Genomic DNA, 23,190 nt, shown 5'->3' with positions numbered 1-23,190 from the left:
CAGATACCCGCTTATGACAGGCTTTAGACGTTCGCGTCACGCCCCGGGGTTTGAAAAGAAGGTCCCCTTCTCCCCGTGTAGTCTGAGTGGCGCTGGCTACCACCCTCTAGTGTCAGATACAGTTCCTAGTAAATATAAATACCCCAGAAAGTGAAGCAGAACACAGTCACCCAGATAGCCGAATTGGTAAGGCATTCGAGATCTAATCGAAAGGCGTGGGTTCGGTCCCCACTCTGGGCGCGTGTTTTTCTTTCTTTCTTTCTCGCTTCAATTAATATGAAAAAAAATATAATTTCACTAACGGTAAAAAAAATATATAGTCCAACCATTCCCCTATGCCTTCTTTGGCGTTGTAGACTGCCCGCATTTCTTTCTGTATTTTCCTAACGAGCCCCTCATTTCCTAACCATATTATACTGCGAAAGCTTAGCGAGGGCCTAGGTTGTGGCAGCCTTGATGCCAAGGTAGCATAAGAGGGTTTCCCGCCAGTTACCCGCTTATGACAGGCTTTAGACGTTCGCGTCACGCCCCGGGGTTTGAAAAGAAGGTCCCCTTCTCCCCGTGTAGTCTGAGTGGCGCTGGCTACCACCCTCTAGTGTCAGATACAGTTGTAGTAAATATAAATACCCCAGAAAGTGAAGCAGAACACAGTCACCCAGATAGCCGAATTGGTAAGGCATTCGAGATCTAATCGAAAGGCGTGGGTTCGGTCCCCACTCTGGGCGCGTGTTTTTCTTTCTTTCTTTCTCGCTTCAATTAATATGAAAAAATATATAATTTCACTAACGGTAAAAAAAATATATATAGTCCAACCATTCCCCTATGCCTTCTTTGGCGTTGTAGACTGCCCGCATTTCTTTCTGTATTTTCCTAACGAGCCCCTCATTTCCTAACTATATATATATATATATATATATATATATATATATATATATATATATATATATATATATATATATATATATATATACAGAAAGAAATGCTGGCAGTCTACAACGCCAAAGCAGGCATAGGGGAGTGGTTAGACTATTTATTACCGTTAGTGACGTTACATTATTATTAATTTTTTATTAATTACGTGAGAAAGAAAGAAAGAAAAACACGCGCCCAGAGTGGGGACCGAACCAACGCCTTTCGATTAGATCTCGAATGCCTTACCAATTCGGCTATCTGGGCGACTGTGTTCTGCTTCACTTTCTGGGGTATTTATATTTACTAGGAACTGTATCTGACGCTTGAGGGTGGTAGCCAGCGCCACTCAGACTACACGGGGAGAAGGGGACCTTCTTTTTCAACCGCCGGGGCGTGACGCGAACGTCTACAGCCTGTCATGAGCGGTCAACTGGCGGGAAACCCTCTTATGCTACCTTGGCATCAAGGCTGCCAGAACCGAGGCCCTCGCTAAGCTTTCGCACGGTAATAGTGTTTGGAAATGAGGGGCTCGTTAGGAAATACAGAAAGAAATGCTGGCAGTCTACACCGCCAAAGCAGGCATAGGGGAGTGGTTAGACTATTTATTACCGTTAGTGACGTTACATTATTATTAATTTTTTATTAATTACGTGAGAAAGAAAGAAAGAAAAACACCTTTTTTCACCTTTTTAAGCGCCTTTTTCAAGTTGAGAATGAAAACACTATCAGCAGGGCACGGCTATGGCAGCATGGCTACGCTCAAGGTCAAGGCCCGGCACCACTGATGATGATGGTGGCGTGAACATATAATGATGGCAGTGGAGCTAAATTCACATGGTGATGTTCTCCTGTCATGATAACCGCCTCGGTGTTCTTTTGGTCGGAGCCGAAACTGACACGAAAAAACGAGGCTGCGAATAGTTATGTACGCAGCGACTCTAGGCCGTGCAGTAGGCCCGGGAGGCGACGGAGAGGCGAGGCCGCGACGTCCCCACATGAGGGACCTAAGGACCGGTCGGCTGAAGCCCTGCGGAACCATAAAGTTTTCACCAACCAAGCTATATCGACTATCTGATGTGCCATTCTGTGATTACTGAGCTCGTAGGCACCCACATCAGCGAGAAAAAAAAAAGTAACACGAAAATTGCGTGTCAGTACTCGTGTCAGTACTCCTTTAAAATTCAATTGTCTTCTATTATGGCGCGGCATCTGGTGATCTTCTATTTTAGCTACACGCGGATCCTCGTGCTCCGCGCTCTGAAACGCAATTGTGCGTGTGCGTCTGTGTCGAGTAAGATCGCTTTCCAATTAAATAAGAACCAGCACGCTGAGGAAACATGCACCTGCAGAAATGATGGAAAATGAGTTGCACTAGCTCCTTTCCGTACCGACTCATTATAAGGGCAGAAAAGCAGTAGTGAAAAATGGCTGTGTCATTCCTAAGTCTATGATTTGGTTTACATCTACAAATGTCAGGCGAGGTTGAAACCACGATTCATTTGTGGATGAGGCCGTTATGGCACCGTACCCTGCAGTGTATGCGAGCTAGCCTCCGAGCTTGAACCTACCACATTATTGGTATCATGCTCAATTGCCAACGTTTTGCTCAATAAGCCTTCATACTGGTTACCAGCCTGGTATTAATAAACCAGCAGGCGCCTACACAAACAGTAGGTTATGTGGAACTCAACCGACATTTTTTTACACCCTATAGTGCACGTCGGCATACTCTCGCGCTATGGCAACGTAAAGTAATGTGATAAAATACTTTCGAGTGCTCGGCAAGGTTACAAAAACTGTTTCACAGCCACACTTGCGTACGATTGCCGAGAACTGTACGCAATGCCGTCTGCCAAAGTCGACAACTTTTAAGGCCTGGAATTTGTTTTCGTCTTGCATTTTCGCGGTTTTTGGCTATTTTTGAATTGAATTTTTAAATTGAATTTTATTCATCAAGCATGAACATGAAACGTGAATGGGTGCAGATGCACTGGGAGGTCCCAAGGTAAGAACCGAAGGCGGGACCTCCCATGATGATTGTAAAAAAAAAAGAGCAATCATAAAGCAACACTAGAATACAATGTCAGCAAATAAACACTCAGCATAAAACAGAGAAAGATGATTACAAAAGCCAAAGAAAACCAAAGAAAAAATATTACACTAAGAAGCAGGAACACTAAAAAACAAAGAATAGAACTCCAATCTATTCAAAAATGCGGATATGAATACCACATCAACAACAAAACATGATACTACAGTTACAATTCAATCAAACAGAAGGGCCTAACAAGAAAGTCTTTAATCTGGTTTTAAAAACGCAAAGTGAAGTAGAAGATTTAATATCAGAGGTTAGTGAATTCCAGAGCGAAATGGCCGAGAATTATTACCAGTAGGCTGTCCCTTTTGCTCGAAAAATTGCTAGAGTTGACGCCTAGCTCCGACTCTTCGCTCTCCGCACAAGACCACGGCTTCGCAAGGAATGTTGCGACGCAGCAATATTTCATCCGCAGCTTTATCAAAAACCGTACTTTAAACGACGCATCGAGCTAGTTTACGATATGTTAAGGGGGGACGCGGCTTTCAACTTCGGAAAAATGACCAAAACATCGTTTTTTTGAAACCCACATATTTGGCTTCTATGTTTCCTATTCTATGCGTCTGCAAAGTTTTTACGCTTAAAAGCGTCGCAAAGTGGCATAACAAAATACTTTTGTCAGGCGCGGTGACAAACTATCAGCGCAAAAGGGCGAAAAAACGGCAATTTTCGGGGCGCTCTATCTCCGCAACGGTGCCACCGGGCGCGGCCATTTTGATATGGTTAGATCGGCCGTGCGATCGTCTTTCCGTTCCGCTCGTCTCTTTTATCTTCGTTCATTCACAAACGCACGAACGGCAGTAAAGAAACGACGCACAAACGAAGCTAGAAATAAATGCTGAAGCGCTATTGGTCCTCCGGTCGGGGCGCAGAACAACGACCCTCCGGATTGGATGTCACGGGCGCAACGCAAGATGGCGGCCGCCTGAGCTGCGTAGCGAGCGGTTTGAGTTCATTTTCGCCGCTTCGCTCGGCCGAGTCTGTTCAATCTATGGTATTCAACACGGACGTTATCGCGGTTGGAATGCCAGTGATAACGAGCCAGATTACGGGAAGTTGTGTAGCTCGAAAGGAGGAGGTCATCGAACGCTTCGTGGTGCGCGTGACTCTACCGTCGCCAGACCCCGGAGGGTGACCCGGTGTGCGCGCTTGCGATAGCGGTCCGTGAAGTGAACTTTTAGTCGGGCTTGCGATGTTTACACGCTTAGGTATTGCTGTGTTTTGACTGTGGGCTCGCTAGCCTTGAGAAAGAAACGGTCGACGCGTCAAACGCTGCGGCGCGCACGGCATAGCCGATGCGCATTGGAGCAGCACATGACTGGGCAACCGGTTACGATTGAACGCCAGTAGTTGTAATTAATGCCTGCGACGTTAGATTTAATCCTAAAAGTGACCTGACCAGCCATATCAGGTATAATCAAAGTTCGATATGTCGCGGGTCGCGGTAAGCGTGCGCTGCGATGCGCGCGAGCCATATCGCGTTTCTTGCGCAACGTTTCCCGTGCACTTGTAATTTTCATGCAAACAGGTTTGAGTTAGTAATATAGGAATAAAAATATGTTCTCTGCATTAAAAATGTACGTTACTGTCGCAGCATTTAACAGTGATTTCTTAGTGAAATTATTGATACCATTGCTTAGGGCATACTGGCTTTGCTGCGAGAAATATTGGATGCCTTGAATGTCAAAAGTAGTAAAAAAATATGCTCTTGCATTGAAGTTGGGAGTTATGGAGAATACTCTACCAAGCTTCAAAGTAGCTCATTTTCATCCTTGTGGTATGCAAACTTTTGGCAATGAACACCTGCACAGATGAGTACTAAGTTGCTGTGCCAGGCACGATGATAAAACATAAAAAAAGCCAGAAATGTTCATATTTAAGTTTAAAGAAATGCTTAACTTGTTACCATGGTGACAACACTGCAAAAGGAGGCTGTTCAGTGCGATACAGCCAACTAGCTAACCTACTTTTCATTGAAAGCCCATTGAAACCCATCTCCCCCATCGTTTGGTCTGCAAAGTGGGGTATGTACTCTTCACAGAGGAGCTGAAAATGATGTTTTCTGGGAAGAGAAAGACTGTCAAAGGCACCCCAATTTCAAGGCAAGGCATTCCAGAAGCCCCATGTTCAAAAGGATACGAAAGGCTACAACCGTGACGACTTTTGATAAGTGAAACCTATGTTGCAACTTCGGAAGCCGTTTTCTCAAAACAGTTTTTTTTGCCACCTGTGTCGCTTGTACCAGAGATTTCTTTGTGTCCGCTGGGTCTATTTTGATTCCGTTTCTTGCATTACATTCCTTGATGAACAGTTCAAGTCGTGACACTCTTGGTATTCCCGATTTATTTTTTGTGATTTGTTTATTCAAATAATCGTTCACAGTCACCATGCCTATTGCACATTAACCTCTAAAAAAATGAAAACTAAAAAACACTGTGTTGTAAAAAAAAAATTCTAAAACTGTCACGACCTCGTCCATTCCTTTGGGAATGCAAAGCACTTCGAACAATTTTTCTATCATGTTTTATAAGCCGCTCAAGCTCGGTACAAGCGGAACAGAAATAAAATTTAATACATAAAAAGTTTTCAAAATATTAGTTTGAAATTTTTATGGTGTTATCACGTAAGCATTTCCAGTTGCTGTGCCAATTTTCATCAAAATCCACAAAGAAATAAAAAGTTTATTTTGAAAGCCACGTCCCCCCTTAAGTCTTTTATTATGATGAAAAGTAACGCACACGCAAAGCCTCGCGCGGACAAGCATCAAAAGTCAACCGAGAGCAAAGAAACAGCAGTGAGAGCGAACCCTACTGAAGCAGACGACAAATGCGAGAAGCAGACGACACGGAGACGCGCTTTGCAGCGCCGACCGCGGTCGCGCTCACCGCCAGTCGGCGTTTCGCGAGTCGCGGAGAGCACTAAAAGACCCCAGACAACGCCGTCAGCTGCGCATAGAAGTCGTGCGCGAGGGTGGGACCGGTCTCCCCGAAGCGTTCGGAGCGGAGCAGAAGTGAAGGCGTTTTTAGCACTCGTCTTTTTGCACTAGGCATCCTTCAGAATGTAAGTGCTCGAGCCCGCCGCCTCGGTTTCATATATGAGCTGGCTTCATTATTGATACGCTTTTAAAGATAGTCTTTCTTGGGCTACCCAAGCGCCCGAATGTTCGTCTGTCTGCTTGTCTTCCGGTTGTCTGTCTGTCTGTCTGCTGTCCCTCGATTGTGTTTTAGAGCTGCCGACTAATGCCGCCGCCAACAAGTATGCCTGGGCGGTATTGCAGTGGGTCCTCAGTTCCGTTTGAATGTATCACTTGATTGGTAATGTGCAGATAACTATGCCTTCAGTGCGGGCCTATATATTACGTCAATCATATCCGTATTACATCCCCGTAGCGCGAAATTCACAAGTTCCTCAATATTTATTTTTCGCTCTCTTCGTGTTTTTTAGGTCGAATCACCGAATTACCAAATTACTAAATTCGGGTGGAGTTACCAAAGGCTAGTTCTTAAAATTGTTACTAAGTTGCATTTTCCCTTCAGAGCCCCTTTAAATTGTTAGTAAGCTAAGGGCGGATCACTCGTGGATGTCAGAGTACGCGGCACTAAACAATATGCGCATCTCACTGACGTACATACACACGATAGTCTGCCCTTGCGGGGCGCAATCGGAAAGGCTGCGATCGAAACATCAATACATTCGGCAAAGTAATACGCAAGACGTTCGCTCCCAAAGAAGGAAACGGCGGCGAATACCAATCTGAATCCTAAACTATGCGTAGTTTAGGATTCGACGTTCAAAATTGCGATGCGCAAAATGGTCGCGACAAGGAGACAATGAGCCATACTGTCAAAGGAAAAAAAAACATCGGTCGGGACCTTTATCTGACGCAGCTGCAGAGGCGTTTGTTGCGGTCCATTGTGAAATCCCAAATTCCTTGAATCGTCGCGCGGCGACGGAGAGCGGGCGTTCCATTGATAACATTATCGCTTTTTCCGCTTGCCATTTGTCTTCTTCTCACTGTAAGTGCAGTTTGGATTTTGGACTTTGACTCAGGTTCAACGCGAGAAAGCTTCTCGTTTTAACCATTTTTTTAAGAAAGATGCTTTGATTTTTTGCTCCGTATGGCGACATAAGAGCTGAAAAAAAATGGGGCGTACGTTATCTATACTATCTGACCTAATCGAGTTTAATATTGCACCACTTTCATGGTAAAGAAACCAGAATTTGGATGACCGAAAATTGTATTTGGTTTTTGTGATGGTTTTAAACCACGACACTTTTTTTTCGCACTCCGCTAATAATAATTCTCCTTGAACCGGTTCGCAAAGAGCTTCAAAGCTTCCGAACCGGTTCGCGAACCGGTTCGCCACCTGATTTAATCGAACCGGAACTGAACCGGAACGACATGAACTTACCCGAACCGTAACCGAACCAGCATTTTTTTCGATTCGACACCGTGATATACTAGGTGTTCAAAATTAAGCTTTACGGTTTTCTTAAAACTAGGCACTTCGAGGTACTCGAAGACCATCTGTGCAACAAATAAGTTATGTGGCTCGGAATTGGGGGGGGGGCAACAGAGTGAGATGATATTTATCAGTTTCAGTAGCCCAATTAACTAAAACTGAATAATTACCTTTTTGTTGACTGCCTAAGTGGGTATGTTTGTATGGGAATGTTAGAGGCGGTTGTGTTTCTACATAATATTAGTTGGAATAATTATTTGCTCCGGCAAATTTCACTCCAATTTTAATTGTCGTTCGCATGATTACGCATGCAAAAGAATCGGCGCAGTTCCTCCCTGATGTGACACGGCTGTCGCGCTGTCATTTCTTGATTTAGCCAGCCGAGAGGGGAAGGGAGCCAGCTATCATCTTTGCCAATGCCCCCGCTCCGATGTGAGACTAAACGCCGCACGCAATAGTCGCATCACATTAGGGAGGAGGTTTGCGCCGACCCTAACCCTCTTCCATGAGTAATCACGAGGACAATTATAATTTAGAGTCGGATATCTCGGGGCACAGACACGCCAGAAGAATTCTTCTGGAAGAATTCTTCCTGACAAATTTTTCCGAGTCCAGAAAAGCATCTTTTGGGGCTGGGAAGAAGCAGAGTGAGTTCCCAAAGGCAGTTTTTTTTTGTTAATTTTACAAAGTTGCATTGTCTCTTCAGGGCCCATTTAAAAGGTTGGTAACACCAATATGTTCACTAAGCTAAGACAAGGGCGAATCACTGGCGGATAACAGAATACGGTAATAAACAACGTGCACATCTCACTGACATGCATACAAACGTTAGTCTGCCCTTGCGGAGCGCAAGCGGAAAGGCTGCGATCAAAACGTCCAGACATGCCGCAAAGTTATGCGCAAGACGTTCGCTTTCCAAGAGAAAAAGGGTGGCGAATATGCGTAGTTTAAGATTCGACGTTCAGAACCGCGACGCGCAGAAAAGTCGCGGCAAGCGGTGCCAACGAGCCATTGTGTAAAAGGGAAAAAAATCGGTCGCGACCTCACCTGCTTGTTGCCATCCCACGACACATTTTGACTCTCACGGGCGTCGGTCAACGTTGCTGACGTAGACGACTACCAGCGAAGGGGCGTGTACCTATAAGATACCGCTGCAGCGGGACTACCAGCGAAGGGGCGTGTACCTATAAGATACAGCTGCAGTGGCGATTCTTGCGAAGAGTTGTGCAATCACGAGTTCCTTGAAGCGTCGCGCGTGAGGCAAATGCTTCACAGGGGCGACGGAGAGCGGGCGTTCCACAGATAACATTATCGCCTTTTCCGCGTGACATTCGTCTTCTTCTCAATGTAAGTACTCATCTAACGAGGCCACTCAACGCACTTGCTTCTTTTCTAGTCTGCAAAATCTTAACTGTTTGCGTGCTCTGTGTGGACGTATAAAAACACGACTGCCTCTAAGTTTCTAATACAAACATACCCACTTACTGCAGTCAAAGAAAAGTCACTTATGCAACCTTAGTCAACTACAGCGATAATTGTCACCTGACTCTGTGCACACCCCTAGCCAAACTTATTTACTCACGCGGTGTTCGCGTGCACTCCAGCGCCTGTTTTTAAGACAACCATACAGCTTAACTGCGAACTCACGATATATGAATATATATATATATATATATATATATATATATATATATATATATATATATATACATATATAATAAAGGTTGGCAGTCAACAAGAATGCCTCTGAAAGCAAAGGGGAGGATACGGCAGGTCATTCAAACGCATGAAGAATTTGGAAAGAAAGAAACTGGAGAAAAAATGCCCGCCGGGTGGGATCCGAACCCACGACCTCCAGAATACGCCGAATATGTATATATATATATATATATATATATATATATATATATATATATATATATATATATATATATATATATCATCCTCATCAAAAGCCTATCTGCGCCCCTACGCCCACGGCAGGGCAAAGGCCTGTCCCATTATTCTCCAATTACCCTGGTCCTGTGCCAACTGTGACCAATCTATCATCGCAAACTTCTTGATCTCATCTGCCCATCTAACTTTCTGCCGCCCTCTGCCCCGCTTGCTTTCTCTAGGGATCCACTCTGTTACCCTTAATGACCAACGGTTATCTTGCCTTCGTATTAAATGCCCTGCCCACGTCCATTTCTTCTTCTTAATCTCTACTAATATATCCGTAACACGCGATTGTTCCCTAACCTACTCCGCTCTCTTCTTATCCCTTAATGTTACACCTATCATTTTACGCTCCATTGCCCGATGAGTCGTTCTCAATTTAAGTTGAACCCTCTTAGTGAGCCTGCAAATTTGTGCCCCGTAGGTGAGTACCGGTAAGCTGCAGCTGTCATACACTTTCTCCTTCAGCGACAACGGTAGGCTGCTATTCATTATCTGAAAATTTCTGCCGTATGCACTCCATCCCATTCTGATCCTTCTAATTATCTCTGCCTCATGGTTGGGATCCAGGGTCACAACTTGGCCTAAGTAGATATATTCGCTTACCACTTCCACTACCTCGCCCCCTATCCCAAACTGCTGTGCTGTCCCCAGGTTATTGATCATTACTTTTGTTTTCTGCATATTAATTTTCAGGCCCACGGTTCTACTCTGTTCGTCCAGTGCGGAAAGCATGCTTTGCAATTCGTCCCCCGAGTTACTTAGCAAGGCAACGTCATCAGCAAATCTGAGGTTACTGAGGTATTCTCCATTAACCCTTACTCCCACTTGTTCCCAAACCAACGTTGTGAATACTTCTTGTGGACATATGCGAATAACATTGGAGAGATTGTGTCTCCTTGTTTGACGCCCTTCCTTATAGGTATTTTACTGCTCTCCTTATGGAGGATGATGGTAGCTGTGGACCCATTGTAGATATCCTCTAGTATTCTTACATAATGCTCATCTACCCCCTGGTTCCTGATGCCTGAATGACTGCTAGGGTTTCGACCGAGTCAAATGCTTTCTCATAATCTATCAAGGCTATATATAGGGGTTCAGTATACTCAGCGCACTTCTCTATCACCTGATTGATCGTGTGAATATGGTCCATTGTTGAATAACATTTACGGAACCCTGCTTGTTCTTTAGGTTGACTGAAATCTAAGGTTGCAAAAATTCTGTTAGCGATTACCATGGTAAGTACCTTGTAGACGACTGAAAGTAAGTTGATCGGCCTGTAATTTTTCAAGTCCTTCATGCCACCTTTCTTATAATGGATTAGGATGATGATCGCATTCTTCCAAGATTCCGGTACACTCGCGGTCATTAGGCATTGCGTATACAGGTTTGCCGGTTTTTCAAGTACAATTTGCCCGCCATCCTTCGAGAGCTCTGCTCTTATCTGATCTTCACCAGGTTCTTTTCCCCCTTTTATTTCTTTCAAAGCCTTCCTTACTTCTTCTGTCGTTACTGGTGGGATCGATGTATATATCTCCTGTGAACTACTTTCTCGTTCGGCATTATCCCGGATGTCCCGGCTACTGTACAGATCCCTATAGAACTCCTCGGCTACTGTGACTATTTTATCCCTATTTGGGGTGACATTGCCTTGCTTCTGAGTTTTCCCCACGCCAAGACGCCTCTTCACTGCTGTCAGGCTACCTCCGTTCTTCACAGCGTATTCGAGCATCTCCATATTATACTTCGTATGTCAGCTCGGGTGGAGATTATATATATATATATATATATATATATATATATATATATATATATATATATATATATATATATATATATATATAGTAAGGAAATGAGGGGCTCGTTGAGGAAATACAGAAACATAGGTCGCCAGTCTACAACGCCAAAGGTGGCATAGGGGTGTGGTTAGGCTCTATTTTTTAGTACAGTTAGAAGTTAAGATTTTTTTTAATATAAGGAAGAAAGAAAGAAAGAAAGAAAAACACGCGCCCAGAATGGGGACCGAACTCACGCCTTTCGATTGGATCTCGAATGCCTTACCAATTCGGCTATCTGGGCGACTGTGTTTTCCTTCACTTTCTGGGCTATTTATATTTACTAGAAGTGTATCTGACGCTTGAGGGTGGTAGCCAGCGCCACTATGACTACACGGGGAGAAGGGGATCTTCTTTTCAACCCCCGGGGCGTGACTCAAACGTCTACAGCCTGTCATGAGTGGGTAACTGGCGGGAAGCCCTCTTATGCTACCTAGGCATCAAGGGTGCCAGAACCGAGACCCTCGCTAGGCTTTCGCAGAATAATATAGTAAGGAAATGAGGGGCTCGTTGAGGAAATACAGAAACCTAGGACGGCAGTCTACAACGCCAAAGGTAGCATAGGGGTGTGGTTAGGCTCTATTTTGTAGTACAGTTAGAAGTAAGATTTTTTTTAATATAAGGAAGAAAGAAAGAAAGAAAGAAAAACACGCGCCCAGAATGGGGACCGAACTCACGCCTTTCGATTGGATCTCGAATGCCTTACCAATTCGGCTATCTGGGCAACTGTGTTCTCCTTCACTTTCTGGGATATTTATATTTACTAGAAGTGTATCTGACGCTTGAGGGTGGTAGCCAGCGCCACTATGACTACACGGGGAGAAGGGGACCTTCTTTTCAACCCCCGGGGCGTGACTCAAACATCTACAGCCTTTCATGAGCGGGTAACTGGCGGGAAGCCCTCTTATGCTACCTAGGGATCAAGGCTGCCAGAACCGAGACCCTCGCTAGGCTTTCGCAGAATAATATAGTAAGGAAATGAGGGGCTCGTTGAGGAAATACAGAAACATAGGTCGGCAGTGTACAACGCCAAAGGTGGCATAGGGGTGTGGTTAGGCTCTATTTTTTAGTACAGTTAGAAGTTAAGATTTTTTTTAATATAAGGAAGAAAGAAAGAAAGAAAAACATGCGCCCAGAATGGGGACCGAACTCACGCCTTTCGATTGGATCTCGAATGCCTTACCAATTCGGCTATCTGGGCTACTGTGTTCTCCTTCACTTTCTGGGCTATTTATATTTACTAGAAGTGTATCTGACGCTTGAGGGTGGTAGCCAGCGCCACTATGACTACACGGGGAAAAGGGGACCTTCTTTTCAACCCCCGGGGCGTGACTCAAACATCTACAGCCTTTCATGAGCGGGTAACTGGCGGGAAGCCCTCTTATGCTACCTAGGCATCAAGGCTGCCAGAACCGAGACCCTCGCTAGGCTTTCGCGGAATAATATAGTAAGGAAATGAGGGGCTCGTTGAGGAAATACAGAAACATAGGTCGGCAGTGTACAACGCCAAAGGTGGCATAGGGGTGTGGTTAGGCTCTATTTTTTAGTACAGTTAGAAGTTAAGATTTTTTTTAATACAAGGAAGAAAGAAAGAAAAACATGCTCCCAGAGTGGGGACCGAATCCACGCCTTTCGATTGGATCTCGAATGCCTTACCAATTCGGCTAACTGGGCGACTGTGTTCTCCTTTTCTTTCTGGGGTATTTATATTTACTAGAAGTGTATCTGACGCTTGAGGGTGGTAGCCAGCGCCACTATGACTACACGGGGAGAAGGGGATCTTCTTTTCAACCCCCGGGGCGTGACTCAAACGTCTACAGCCTGTCATGAGTGGGTAACTGGCGGGAAGCCCTCTTATGCTACCTAGGCATCAAGGCTGCCAGAACCGAGACCCTCGCTAGGCTTTCGCGGAATAATATAGTAAGGAAATGAGGGGCTCATTGAGGAAATACAGAAACATAGGTCGGCAGTGTACAACGCCAAAGGTGGCATAGGGGTGTGGTTAGGCTCTATTTTTTAGTACAGTTAGAAGTTAAGATTTTTTTTAATACAAGGAAGAAAGAAAGAAAAACATGCTCCCAGAGTGGGGACCGAACCCACGCCTTTCGATTGGATCTCGAATGCCTTACCAATTCGGCTAACTGGGCGACTGTGTTCTCCTTTTCTTTCTGGGGTATTTATATTTACTAGAAGTGTATCTGACGCTTGAGGGTGGTAGCCAGCGCCACTATGACTACACGGGGAGAAGGGGATCTTCTTTTCAACCCCCGGGGCGTGACTCAAACGTCTACAGCCTTTCATGAGCGGGTAACTGGCGGGAAGCCCTCTTATGCTACCTAGGCATCAAGGCTGCCAGAACCGAGACCCTCGCTAGGCTTTCGCGGAATAATATAGTAAGGAAATGAGGGGCTCGTTGAGGAAATACAGAAACATAGGTCGGCAGTGTACAACGCCAAAGGTGGCATAGGGGTGTGGTTAGGCTCTATTTTTTAGTACAGTTAGAAGTTAAGATTTTTTTTAATACAAGGAAGAAAGAAAGAAAAACATGCTCCCAGAGTGGGGACCGAACCCACGCCTTTCGATTGGATCTCGAATGCCTTACCAATTCGGCTAACTGGGCGACTGTGTTCTCCTTTTCTTTCTGGGGTATTTATATTTACTAGAAGTGTATCTGACGCTTGAGGGTGGTAGCCAGCGCCACTATGACTACACGGGGAGAAGGGGATCTTCTTTTCAACCCCCGGGGCGTGACTCAAACGTCTACAGCCTTTCATGAGCGGGTAACTGGCGGGAAGCCCTCTTATGCTACCTAGGCATCAAGGCTGCCAGAACCGAGACCCTCGCTAGGCTTTCGCGGAATAATATAGTAAGGAAATGAGGGGCTCGTTGAGGAAATACAGAAACATAGGTCGGCAGTGTACAACGCCAAAGGTGGCATAGGGGTGTGGTTAGGCTCTATTTTTAAGTAGAGTTAGAAGTTAAGATTTTTTTTAATATAAGGAAGAAAGAAAGAAAGAAAGAAAAACATGCGCCCAGAATTGGGACCGAACTCACGCCTTTCGATTGGATCTCGAATGCCTTACCAATTCGGCTAACTGGGCGACTGTGTTCTCCTTTTCTTTCTGGGGTATTTATATTTACTAGAAGTGTATCTGACGCTTGAGGGTGGTAGCCAGCGCCACTATGACTACACGGAGATTAGGGGACCTTCTTTTCAACCCCCGGGGCGTGACTCAAACATCTACAGCCTTTCATGAGCGGGTAACTGGCGGGAAGCCCTCTTATGCTACCTAGGCATCAAGGCTGCCAGAACCGAGACCCTCGCTAGGCTTTCGCGGAATAATATAGTAAGGAAATGAGGGGCTCGTTGAGGAAATACAGAAACATAGGTCAGCAGTGTACAACGCCAAAGGTGGCATAGGGGTGTGGTTAGGCTCTATTTTTTAGTAGAGTTAGAAGTTAAGATTTTTTTTAATATAAGGAAGAAAGAAAGAAAGAAAGAAAAACATACGCCCAGAATTGGGACCGAACTCACGCCTTTCGATTGGATCTCGAATGCCTTACCAATTCGGATAACTGGGCGACTGTGTTCTCCTTCACTTCCTGGGCTATTTATATTTACTAGAAGTGTATCTGACGCTTGAGGGTGGTAGCCAGCGCCACTATGACTACACGGGGAGAAGGGGACCTTCTTTTCAACCCCCGGGGCGTTACTCAAACGCTGCGCTGGCTACGGGACTGTCACTCGCAACTCTAACGGCGATGAAATATCTGCTGCGACGCCAAGCCTAAAGTTCCCAACATCCAATTACGTGCATCTGAAGCCGGCTGCGAGCTGTTTGAGATTAAGGCCCTCCCGTCGCGCACGCGCATGTTGCGTTTGGGTTCCTATAAATTCTTGGGGGCCACAAACGCTCTGTTCTTCTATTTCTGTCGATATCTATGTATGTATGTATGTATGTATGTATGTATGTATGTATGTATGTATGTATAAATATATATACAGTCGAATCCACTTATAACGATACCGCTTATAACAATACAGCGCTTGTGTCGTCTATTACTTGCTCCGTCCCGTCTTCCGCGCTGTTTTCAAACGATATGATGTACCAACAAGCCCTTCAGTGCACCCTTTTATAACAATATATCGGATATAACGATGGACAACGATTGCACCGTCCAATTTTGTATGCTTTCTATGGTAAAATAACCCGCTTATTACGATGCTCCCAAGCCGCGATATCGGATATAGCGATTGAATCCGCTTACCGCGTGCGCCGAAAATGCGAGCTGACGCCGGCGCTGGCTCCGGCACTCGGCGCCGACAGCACGCGACGCGCCTTGCATCCCGTCCACCCCTCAGAAAACGAGTCGACTGCGCCAAGCGAGAGGAGGAGCAGCTTTTCTTCCCGACTCCCATCCCGGAGCCGCTGCTTTGGCCTCGTCCGTGCGTCCGGCCGAACCAACGTTCGGCTGGTTCGGCCAGTTCGGCTCGTACTACTCGCAGCTCGGAAGTTTGCCTCGCCTTTTCTTGCCGCCGAACTGAGTGCTTTTTTTTTCTCCGCATCTGCCTCCGTTCAACGTTTCACCAGTTTCACTGCGGAGTCGGACTGAACGTTCGGACGCCATGGCCGATTCGCCTGCGGTGCTGCGGCGAGCATCTAATTGCCTGGAGCAATTAGATGCTCTCGAAAAAGATGTGCGTCAGCTTCGCGTGAAGCAGTCAAAGCTGACTGACTATGGCTTTTCTGCAAACGAGTAGTTGCACTACCTCACTTGCATGCTAATAAAATGTTTTGATCTCCCTTGTGGCTTTTTTTTTCTCGACCCGCTTATAACGATTATCGGTTATAACGATGGGATTTTCTTGGCACTTGGATATCGTTATAAGTGGACAAGACTGTATATATATATATATATATATACATACATACATACATACATACATACATACATACATACATACATACATGCATACATACATACATAGATATAGACAGAAATAGAAGAACCGAGCGTTTGTGGCCCCCAAGAATTTAGAGGAATTTAGAACAGAAAATTCTTCATCTCTTTCTATGACCCACCACAACCTCCCCTTTGCTTTCAGAGGTTTTCTTGACTGCCAACCCTTATTTTCTGTCCTATATATATATATATATATATATATATATATATATATATATATATATATATATATATATATATATATATATATATATATATATATATATATATAGGCCCTGAGGAAAGCACGTTCTCTTTGCTGAAACGTAGGCCACAATCGTGCTTTTACCTTGTTCGAAGTTTTTCTTCTCTTATATATATATATATATATATATATATATATATATATATATATATATATATATAGTAAAATATTGGGTATAGCTGCTAACAAAACTGTTTGACGTTTCGATCGGATGCCGATCTTTCTCAAGATATATATATATATATATATATATAAATATATATATATATATATATATATATATATATATATATATATATATATATATATATATATATACCAAGTATGGGTTTGTTTGGGTTTGTTTATTTATTGTTTGTTTTTACTGCCGGGCCACGCCCGGCTGTGTTATCTGCGTTTCAAACGAAGCGCGTCTTACATTCTTTACTTTTATGCCGCACGGGCTATCACATTCAGGTAAGCAGACTGTTTCGCCCTAACGTCACTAGCCCAGAATAATCTTCTGTGATCTACAATGTTCTGGATGTGAATCGACGTTTCCAGAAACACTTGCGCCGAATGATAAAAGCCTGCAGAGCAGACGCCGCGGCATTCATTCGACGACACTCGCCTGTGCTAGTCACTTTGTTGACCGTTGCTTCGCCGCCTCTGTATTCTTTTGAGTTGTTAGGGGAGCACAAGTTCGCTCCAATAAACTTGTTTCTCCTTCAAGACAACTGCATCGTCCTTGTCTTCGCGACATCTGGTGGAGGTGCTGGGTACTAAGCCTTTATGCCATTTACGACATCTCGAAGCCGCCAAGCCAGTCCAACCAGAGAAAGCCCCCGACTGCAAGGATTGCTACCCGAGTTCGGCCTTCTGCCAGAAGGGCCCAAGAGAAGGAACGCTGCAACCAACACCATGGTGCAAGAAACAACGTCGCCAATCATCCTGCAGCAGCCCCGAGAACCGCCATCATTCCGAGGAGCCCCCGCTGAAGACCCCGAAGAATGGTTGGAGAAGCTGGAGCGCGTCCGCATCTTCAACAGGTGGGACGACGAAGAAACTTTCCGGCATGTCTTCTTTTACGTAGAAAATGCTGCTCGAACTTGGTTCGAGAACCATGAGAGCTCTTTGACCGACTGGACGCAATTCAAAAGGGAGTTCTTTAAGACCTTCACTACCGTGGTGAGAAAAGAGCGAGCTGCGCTTTTGCTTGAAACTCGAACGCAGCACCCCAACGAAGGGGTCGTGATTTTCGTTGAGGAGATGAAGCGACTTTTTCGCCGTGCCGACCCTGAAATGACCAAAGAAAAGAAGCTCAGGTTTCTAATGCGAGGAGTGAAGCAAGAGCTTTTTGCTTGTCTAGTCCGTAACCCTCCGAAGACAGTGGCGGAATTAGCGTCATAGGCGGCCGCGACGGAGAAGACGCTAGAAATTCGAACGAGGCAGTACGACCGCCCTGTCAACGCACTGTTCTCGGAGACCATCCGTGCCGCAACTGTAAGCTCCGATACATTGCGCGAGACCATCCGAGCAGTGGTCAAGGAGGAGCTTCAGAAGCTTTTTCCAACGACGCCGCAACCTCAAGTGGCTTCACTGACTGACGTCATCCGAGAAGAGCTTCAACAGGCGCTGGGGACTTCTACGCCTTCAGAAGCACCGCGTCAGCCCCAAGCGATGACCTACTCCGCAGTTCTTCGTCAACACCGCCCTGCTCCAACCCGTCGTCAAGAGGCCGAGCCATACCGCCTTTCAATGCCGCCCGCCCGACGCCCTGTAGACCAATACCAGACGCCAAGGAAGACCGACGTGTGGCGAACGCCCTATATTCGCCCGCTGTGCTACCAATGCGGAGAGGCCGACCACATCTACCGTCGCTGTCCCTACAAGAGGCACGGTTTGCGAGGATTCTCCGTCGACGCCCCACGCTCCCGATACGGCCAGCGCCCTGCTGAGATTGAAGAATACCTCTCCAACACCAACCGAGGACCAGCCCGCTTCAACCGTTCACCGTCGCCCTACCCGTATCAGTCACCGAACCGCCGCAGCACTGCTGACTTCTCACGTGGAGCCCAGCCCACGCGGGGGAAATTAAAAGCAGCAACTTCGGGAGGTAAAGTTGCACAACGGCGGAAAAATGAAAACCCTCCAACGACGCAGCGACTCGCTGAAGACCATGATCCAAGACATGCCCCGACCCCGACGACCCAATCTAACCCTGACGTGACTCCCGACCACGACGACTGCAAAACGGCGCGACGTGTACCCGACATGACCTAACCTGCCGAAAAGAATACAACGAAGACCACGACGCTCAGTGCCCGACCGTCAACGCGCAGAAGCCGAGATACGACGCCACGACGCACCCAGAACTCGAAGAAGGCAGCGTCCGACGTTCAGCTGTCCATTGACGGCTTTGAAGTAGTCGCCCTCATAGACACGGGCGCCGACTACTCGGTCATGAGCGGACCTTTTGCGTCTAAGCTGAAGAAAGTTATGACCAGATGGGACGGTCCGGACATTCACACAGCAGGAGGCCACCTCGCGACGCCAAGTGGAACGTGCACATCGCGCGTCACCATAGACGGCACAACGTACCCTGCGACTTTCGTCATTTTGCCTAACTGCTCCCGCGACATAATTCTTGGAATGGACCTTTTGACGGACAACGGTGCAATAATTGATCTACAGACCAAGTCCATAACTTTTTTCTCCGATCCCTCCATGACGCCAGAGCCGAACCCCGAACACCGTGCTGCTTTAAGGATCGCCGATGATCATGTCACACTGCCACCCCGCGCAAGCTTGATGATCACCGTCTACTGTGAAGATGCCGTTCCTGACATCGACGCTATCATGGAGAGTGACCAAAGGTTGCTTCTCGATCGCGGTGTCTCCGTTGCAAGAGGCATTGCGCGCTTCACGCAACGCCAATCCCAAGTTTCGGTCACTAATTTCAGCGAGGAATACCAGCATTTAAACAGGGGCGCTTCAATTGCGTACCTCGAAGAAACGCAAGAAGCAAGTGACGTGGTCGCGGTTGCCGACTTTGAACGCGCACCCGAAGCGACCTTCAAGCTTCCAAATCCCTTTGACGTGAATCCGGCGTTACCGCAAGAAGAACGGAAGAAATTATTGGATTTGCTGCATCGCTACAAAGAGTATTTTTCGTCGAACTCAAGACTACGTCAGGCACCTCTGGTGAAGCACCGAATAATAACCGAAGGTGGAGCCCGACCTACAAGACAGTCACCGTACCGCGTCTCTTCACACCACGGAAAGCCATCCGGACACAAGTCGGCGACATGCTCAGCGACGACATTATATATAGCCGTCGAAAAGCCCCTGGGCTGCCCCGGTCATACTCGTGAAGAAAAAAGACCGCACATTAAGGTTTTGCGTTGACTACCGGCGACGGAACAAAATCACCAAACTAGAATTGAGGCTCCGGTGGTGCTCTGCGGCGTCCAAGGTGACCTTTCCAACGGTTCATGCAAACGGTCCGATAATTAGGACCAACTGCCGCCGTTCGTTGTTGAGAGGTCAGGGCCGGAAGACGGAGCGTCCCAGGACAAACGCGAAGTCAACGCGATCGTATTCTTGGACAGTGAAACGAGCCAGAAAAAAAGTTCGCGTCGCATCTGACAGATGGCGCCACCAGTCCATGGCGCGCGCGATGCTCGTGGGACCTTGTTCTCGGCGGTTGTACTCGGTCTTTGCAAGAAGTAGCGTCAACATTCCCCTCACGAGGGGCACGATCAAATGCAGGGCATTTCCGGGGGCGCACGACGTTAAGTAGTTTGCGTTACGTTAATGTTGTTGCACTTGTGGCAACTGCTGACGAAAGAGCGCTCGTCAGCAGTAATTTCAATGAGTCAAGGATATAAGGCGTTTCCGTAGCCATCCATTCTGTGTCGGCTTTGTGGCGCAGGATTCTGCTTCCGGCCACCACAGCGAACGGACGCAGGATGCAGGGCTCCTCAGGAGCGGTTAATGCGGCCGTTCCCGGCCGCGGCAACAGGTTTCTTGCTCAGGACGATTGTTATCAAGTTTCGTTGCCGACATTGCCTACAGGACGTATTGTTTTTAATACCGTTTTTTTGCACGGTGACATGCGTGCGCGCCCGTATCGCGTTGAAGATTTCCGCGATACTTTGGCTCGGCTGGAATTGCTCCCTGAGGTACTTGCCTTGGGGGCGTTCCAAATGAGTCACGTATGGGCGGTGACGTTCAAGTCGGAGCTAGGCGTCAAGAAGATCTTGGAAGCAAAGGAGCTTCACGTCAAAGGTCGACACTGCCTCGTCATTGACCCTGCCAACCAGGACCTGCGGCTGAAGCTCCACTGGCTGCTTTACAACGTGACCGAGGACGACGTACGAGTTGCGCTGGCTCCCTACGGGAGGGTCAGCGAAGTTTCACGGGAGCGCTGGCGTGTTCAAGGCGTCCACGACAAGGGCTCGACGACGCGGTCCGTGACCCTCAAGCTCAACGCGGGCGTGAGGGCTGAGGACCTGCCCCACCAGCTTCGTGTCGCAGGCGAGCAGGCGCTCGTGGTCGTGCCCGGCAGGGCCCCGCAGTGCCTTCGCTGTTCTGGCACGGGGCACATGAGGCGCGACTGCAAGGTGCCGCGCTGCACTCTCTGCCGCCGCTTCGGTCACGAAGCGAACGAGTGCGTGCGGACGTACGCGAAGGTGGCCGGACCGGTGGGGGATGTGGACCGAACGGAGAACATCATGGACGTGGAGGAGGCGGAGGCGGCTGCAGCAGGGGGCGGAGGAGACCCGGTGACGGAGGACGCGCCGCCTGAAAAGAGCGCTGAGGTGAAGGAGTCGGCCGCCGTCGTAGTGCTACCTGCGCAAAGTGTCAACGAAGGAGACCAGTTGACGTACGACGGCGACGGTGAGAGCCCGGTGAGCGTGGCGGGTCAGTTTGCGGCGTTGGAAACTCCCGCCCCCCAAGAGGGCGTCGACTTGAAAACTGGCGACCAGGACCAGTCTGTGGCCAAGCGGCCGCGTCAAGACAGTGTCGGACAACGCGGAGGGGGGGATGGCTCCGTAGCGGTGGGGTCGGTGAGTGTGGGACCCACGTCGCGGCGCTCGAGCTTCAAGCCGAAGCTCAACACGCCCTACGACAGAGGACCCACGGCAACAAAGAATTCGTAAGAACGCCATCCTTGCCTTCGTTTTCGGACTGCTAAAAGTATTTTTAAGTTTTCTTTGTGTGTCTTTGAAAAGCAAGAAAAGTGCAGGGCGTGTTCTAGTCATGGTTTTAAGCTCGTTAGTTGTATTACGTGGGTTTTTGGTTCTGTCTCGGGTGTCGAAGGGTTTTCCTTGCGGTCATTGCGCGTTTTTTTGGGGGGGTGTGTTGGGCGTCGAAGAGTTCTTCCTTCGTTTCAGGGTGGGGGTTTGGGGTGTTTTGTATGTACGAGCGTCAAGTGAAGCTCTCTCAACGGGCTCAAGTTGGATCCGTTTGTTTTTTTTTCATGGGGGGAGGGGGGGGGCTGTTTTCGTCGTTTTACGGTGTTGTGTTGTTTTTTCATTTGTCAAATGTACCAGCATAAATGCTTTCGGGTCTGTTTGTTTTCTCTCTTAACCTGGTGTATTTAAACACGCCAATCCGTATTGCCACGCTTAACGTCCGGGGGCTTGCTGACAGGAGACGGCAGAATCAGTTGTATCGTTTAGTGACCGAACAGGACCTGGATATAGTGGCGGTACAAGAAACGAAGGTTGAGAGAGAGGAGCAGACAGATCGTATGGTGCGCCCGTTTGCGTCGAGGTACGACGTGTGCGTTGCTCACGCGGTCGGGATGTCTGCGGGCGTTGCCCTGTTGGTTCGAAGGAGTTTGGGGGCAACCCTAGAGACCGTCACCGCGTCCGAGTGTGGGCGTTTTGTTGTGTGCGATTTTGTTTTATCGTCAAGCGAATGGCGCGTGATTTGTGTGTACGCGCCCACAAAGGCAGCGGAAAGGAAGGGTTTTTTTGAGGATGTTCGTGGGTTTTGCGATACGGAGAGGCTCGTTATTTTACTTGGCGACTTTAATTGCGTATGTTCTGCGCAAGACAAAAGTAGCTCGACAAGGTTCCGCGATGCGAGTACGATAGTTTTAACTGATGTCGTCGCTGACTTCGCGCTGGAAGATGTGGGCGATAGCCTTGGCAGTAGCGGTACCGTTCGCTATACACACTTCCAGGGCAACAGTCATGCGCGTCTCGACAGAGTGTATGTTTCGTCAGAGATTCTGCCGGAGTGTGATAGCTACCGAGTTTCCCCCGTTTCCTTCAGCGATCACTGTCTTGTGACCGTAACCGTTGGTAGAATGGTAAAACCAGGCAACGCGTTCTGTTGGGGGCTTTGGAAGCTTAATAACAAGCTGCTGCAGGATGAACATTTCACTGAGGCCGTTAATGCATGCGCACGGACCTTTTTCGGTGGAGAAGAGAACGTTAACTTTACTCTCAATTGGGAGCTCTTCAAACAAGAAGTTAAGTTAAAGGCCCTTGAAAGATCATCCGCAATCAAATACGACGAGAAGCAAAGAGAAGCCTGGTTACAAAGTACCCTGGACGTTTACGTTAAGGAAGAATGTGAATCGCCCGGGGCGTTGAAGGATGACATTAGAGGATTAAAAGCGCAGCTCGAAGTAATAAAGAGAAGTATGAGGGTGCGCTTGTGCGCGCACGAGCTGAGAGATTTTTGCACGGGGAAGCGCCGACTAAAAGAGCGTTCAGCGGGGAAAAGAAGTATGCGCGGAGA

The 23,190-nt window shown here is 47.3% G+C and overlaps 1 protein-coding gene across 3 annotated transcripts in view; it reads left to right on the top strand.

Annotated features, from left to right (window-relative positions):
* The first annotated feature begins 5,895 nt into the window (after positions 1-5,895).
* Positions 5,896-23,190, top strand: part of LOC144138620 (uncharacterized) — a 108,551-nt gene continuing 91,256 nt past the window's right edge. Inside the window, exon 1 of one of the 3 annotated variants that reach the window (XM_077671005.1) lies at positions 5,896-6,067. In XM_077671005.1, coding sequence (XP_077527131.1) covers positions 6,066-6,067 — 2 coding nt within the window. In that variant the 5' untranslated portion in view covers positions 5,896-6,065. The remainder of the gene's footprint in view (positions 6,068-23,190) is intronic. The other 2 variants (XM_077671003.1, XM_077671002.1) reach the window with 2 other exon arrangements.

This window comes from Haemaphysalis longicornis, unplaced genomic scaffold (assembly GCF_048455015.1).
Source record: "Haemaphysalis longicornis isolate Haplotype H1 unplaced genomic scaffold, Haemaphysalis longicornis Haplotype H1 scaffold_5, whole genome shotgun sequence".
NCBI classification, from domain to species: Eukaryota; Metazoa; Arthropoda; class Arachnida; order Ixodida; family Ixodidae; genus Haemaphysalis; species Haemaphysalis longicornis.
This window is presented reverse-complemented; position numbering and strand designations above follow the sequence as displayed.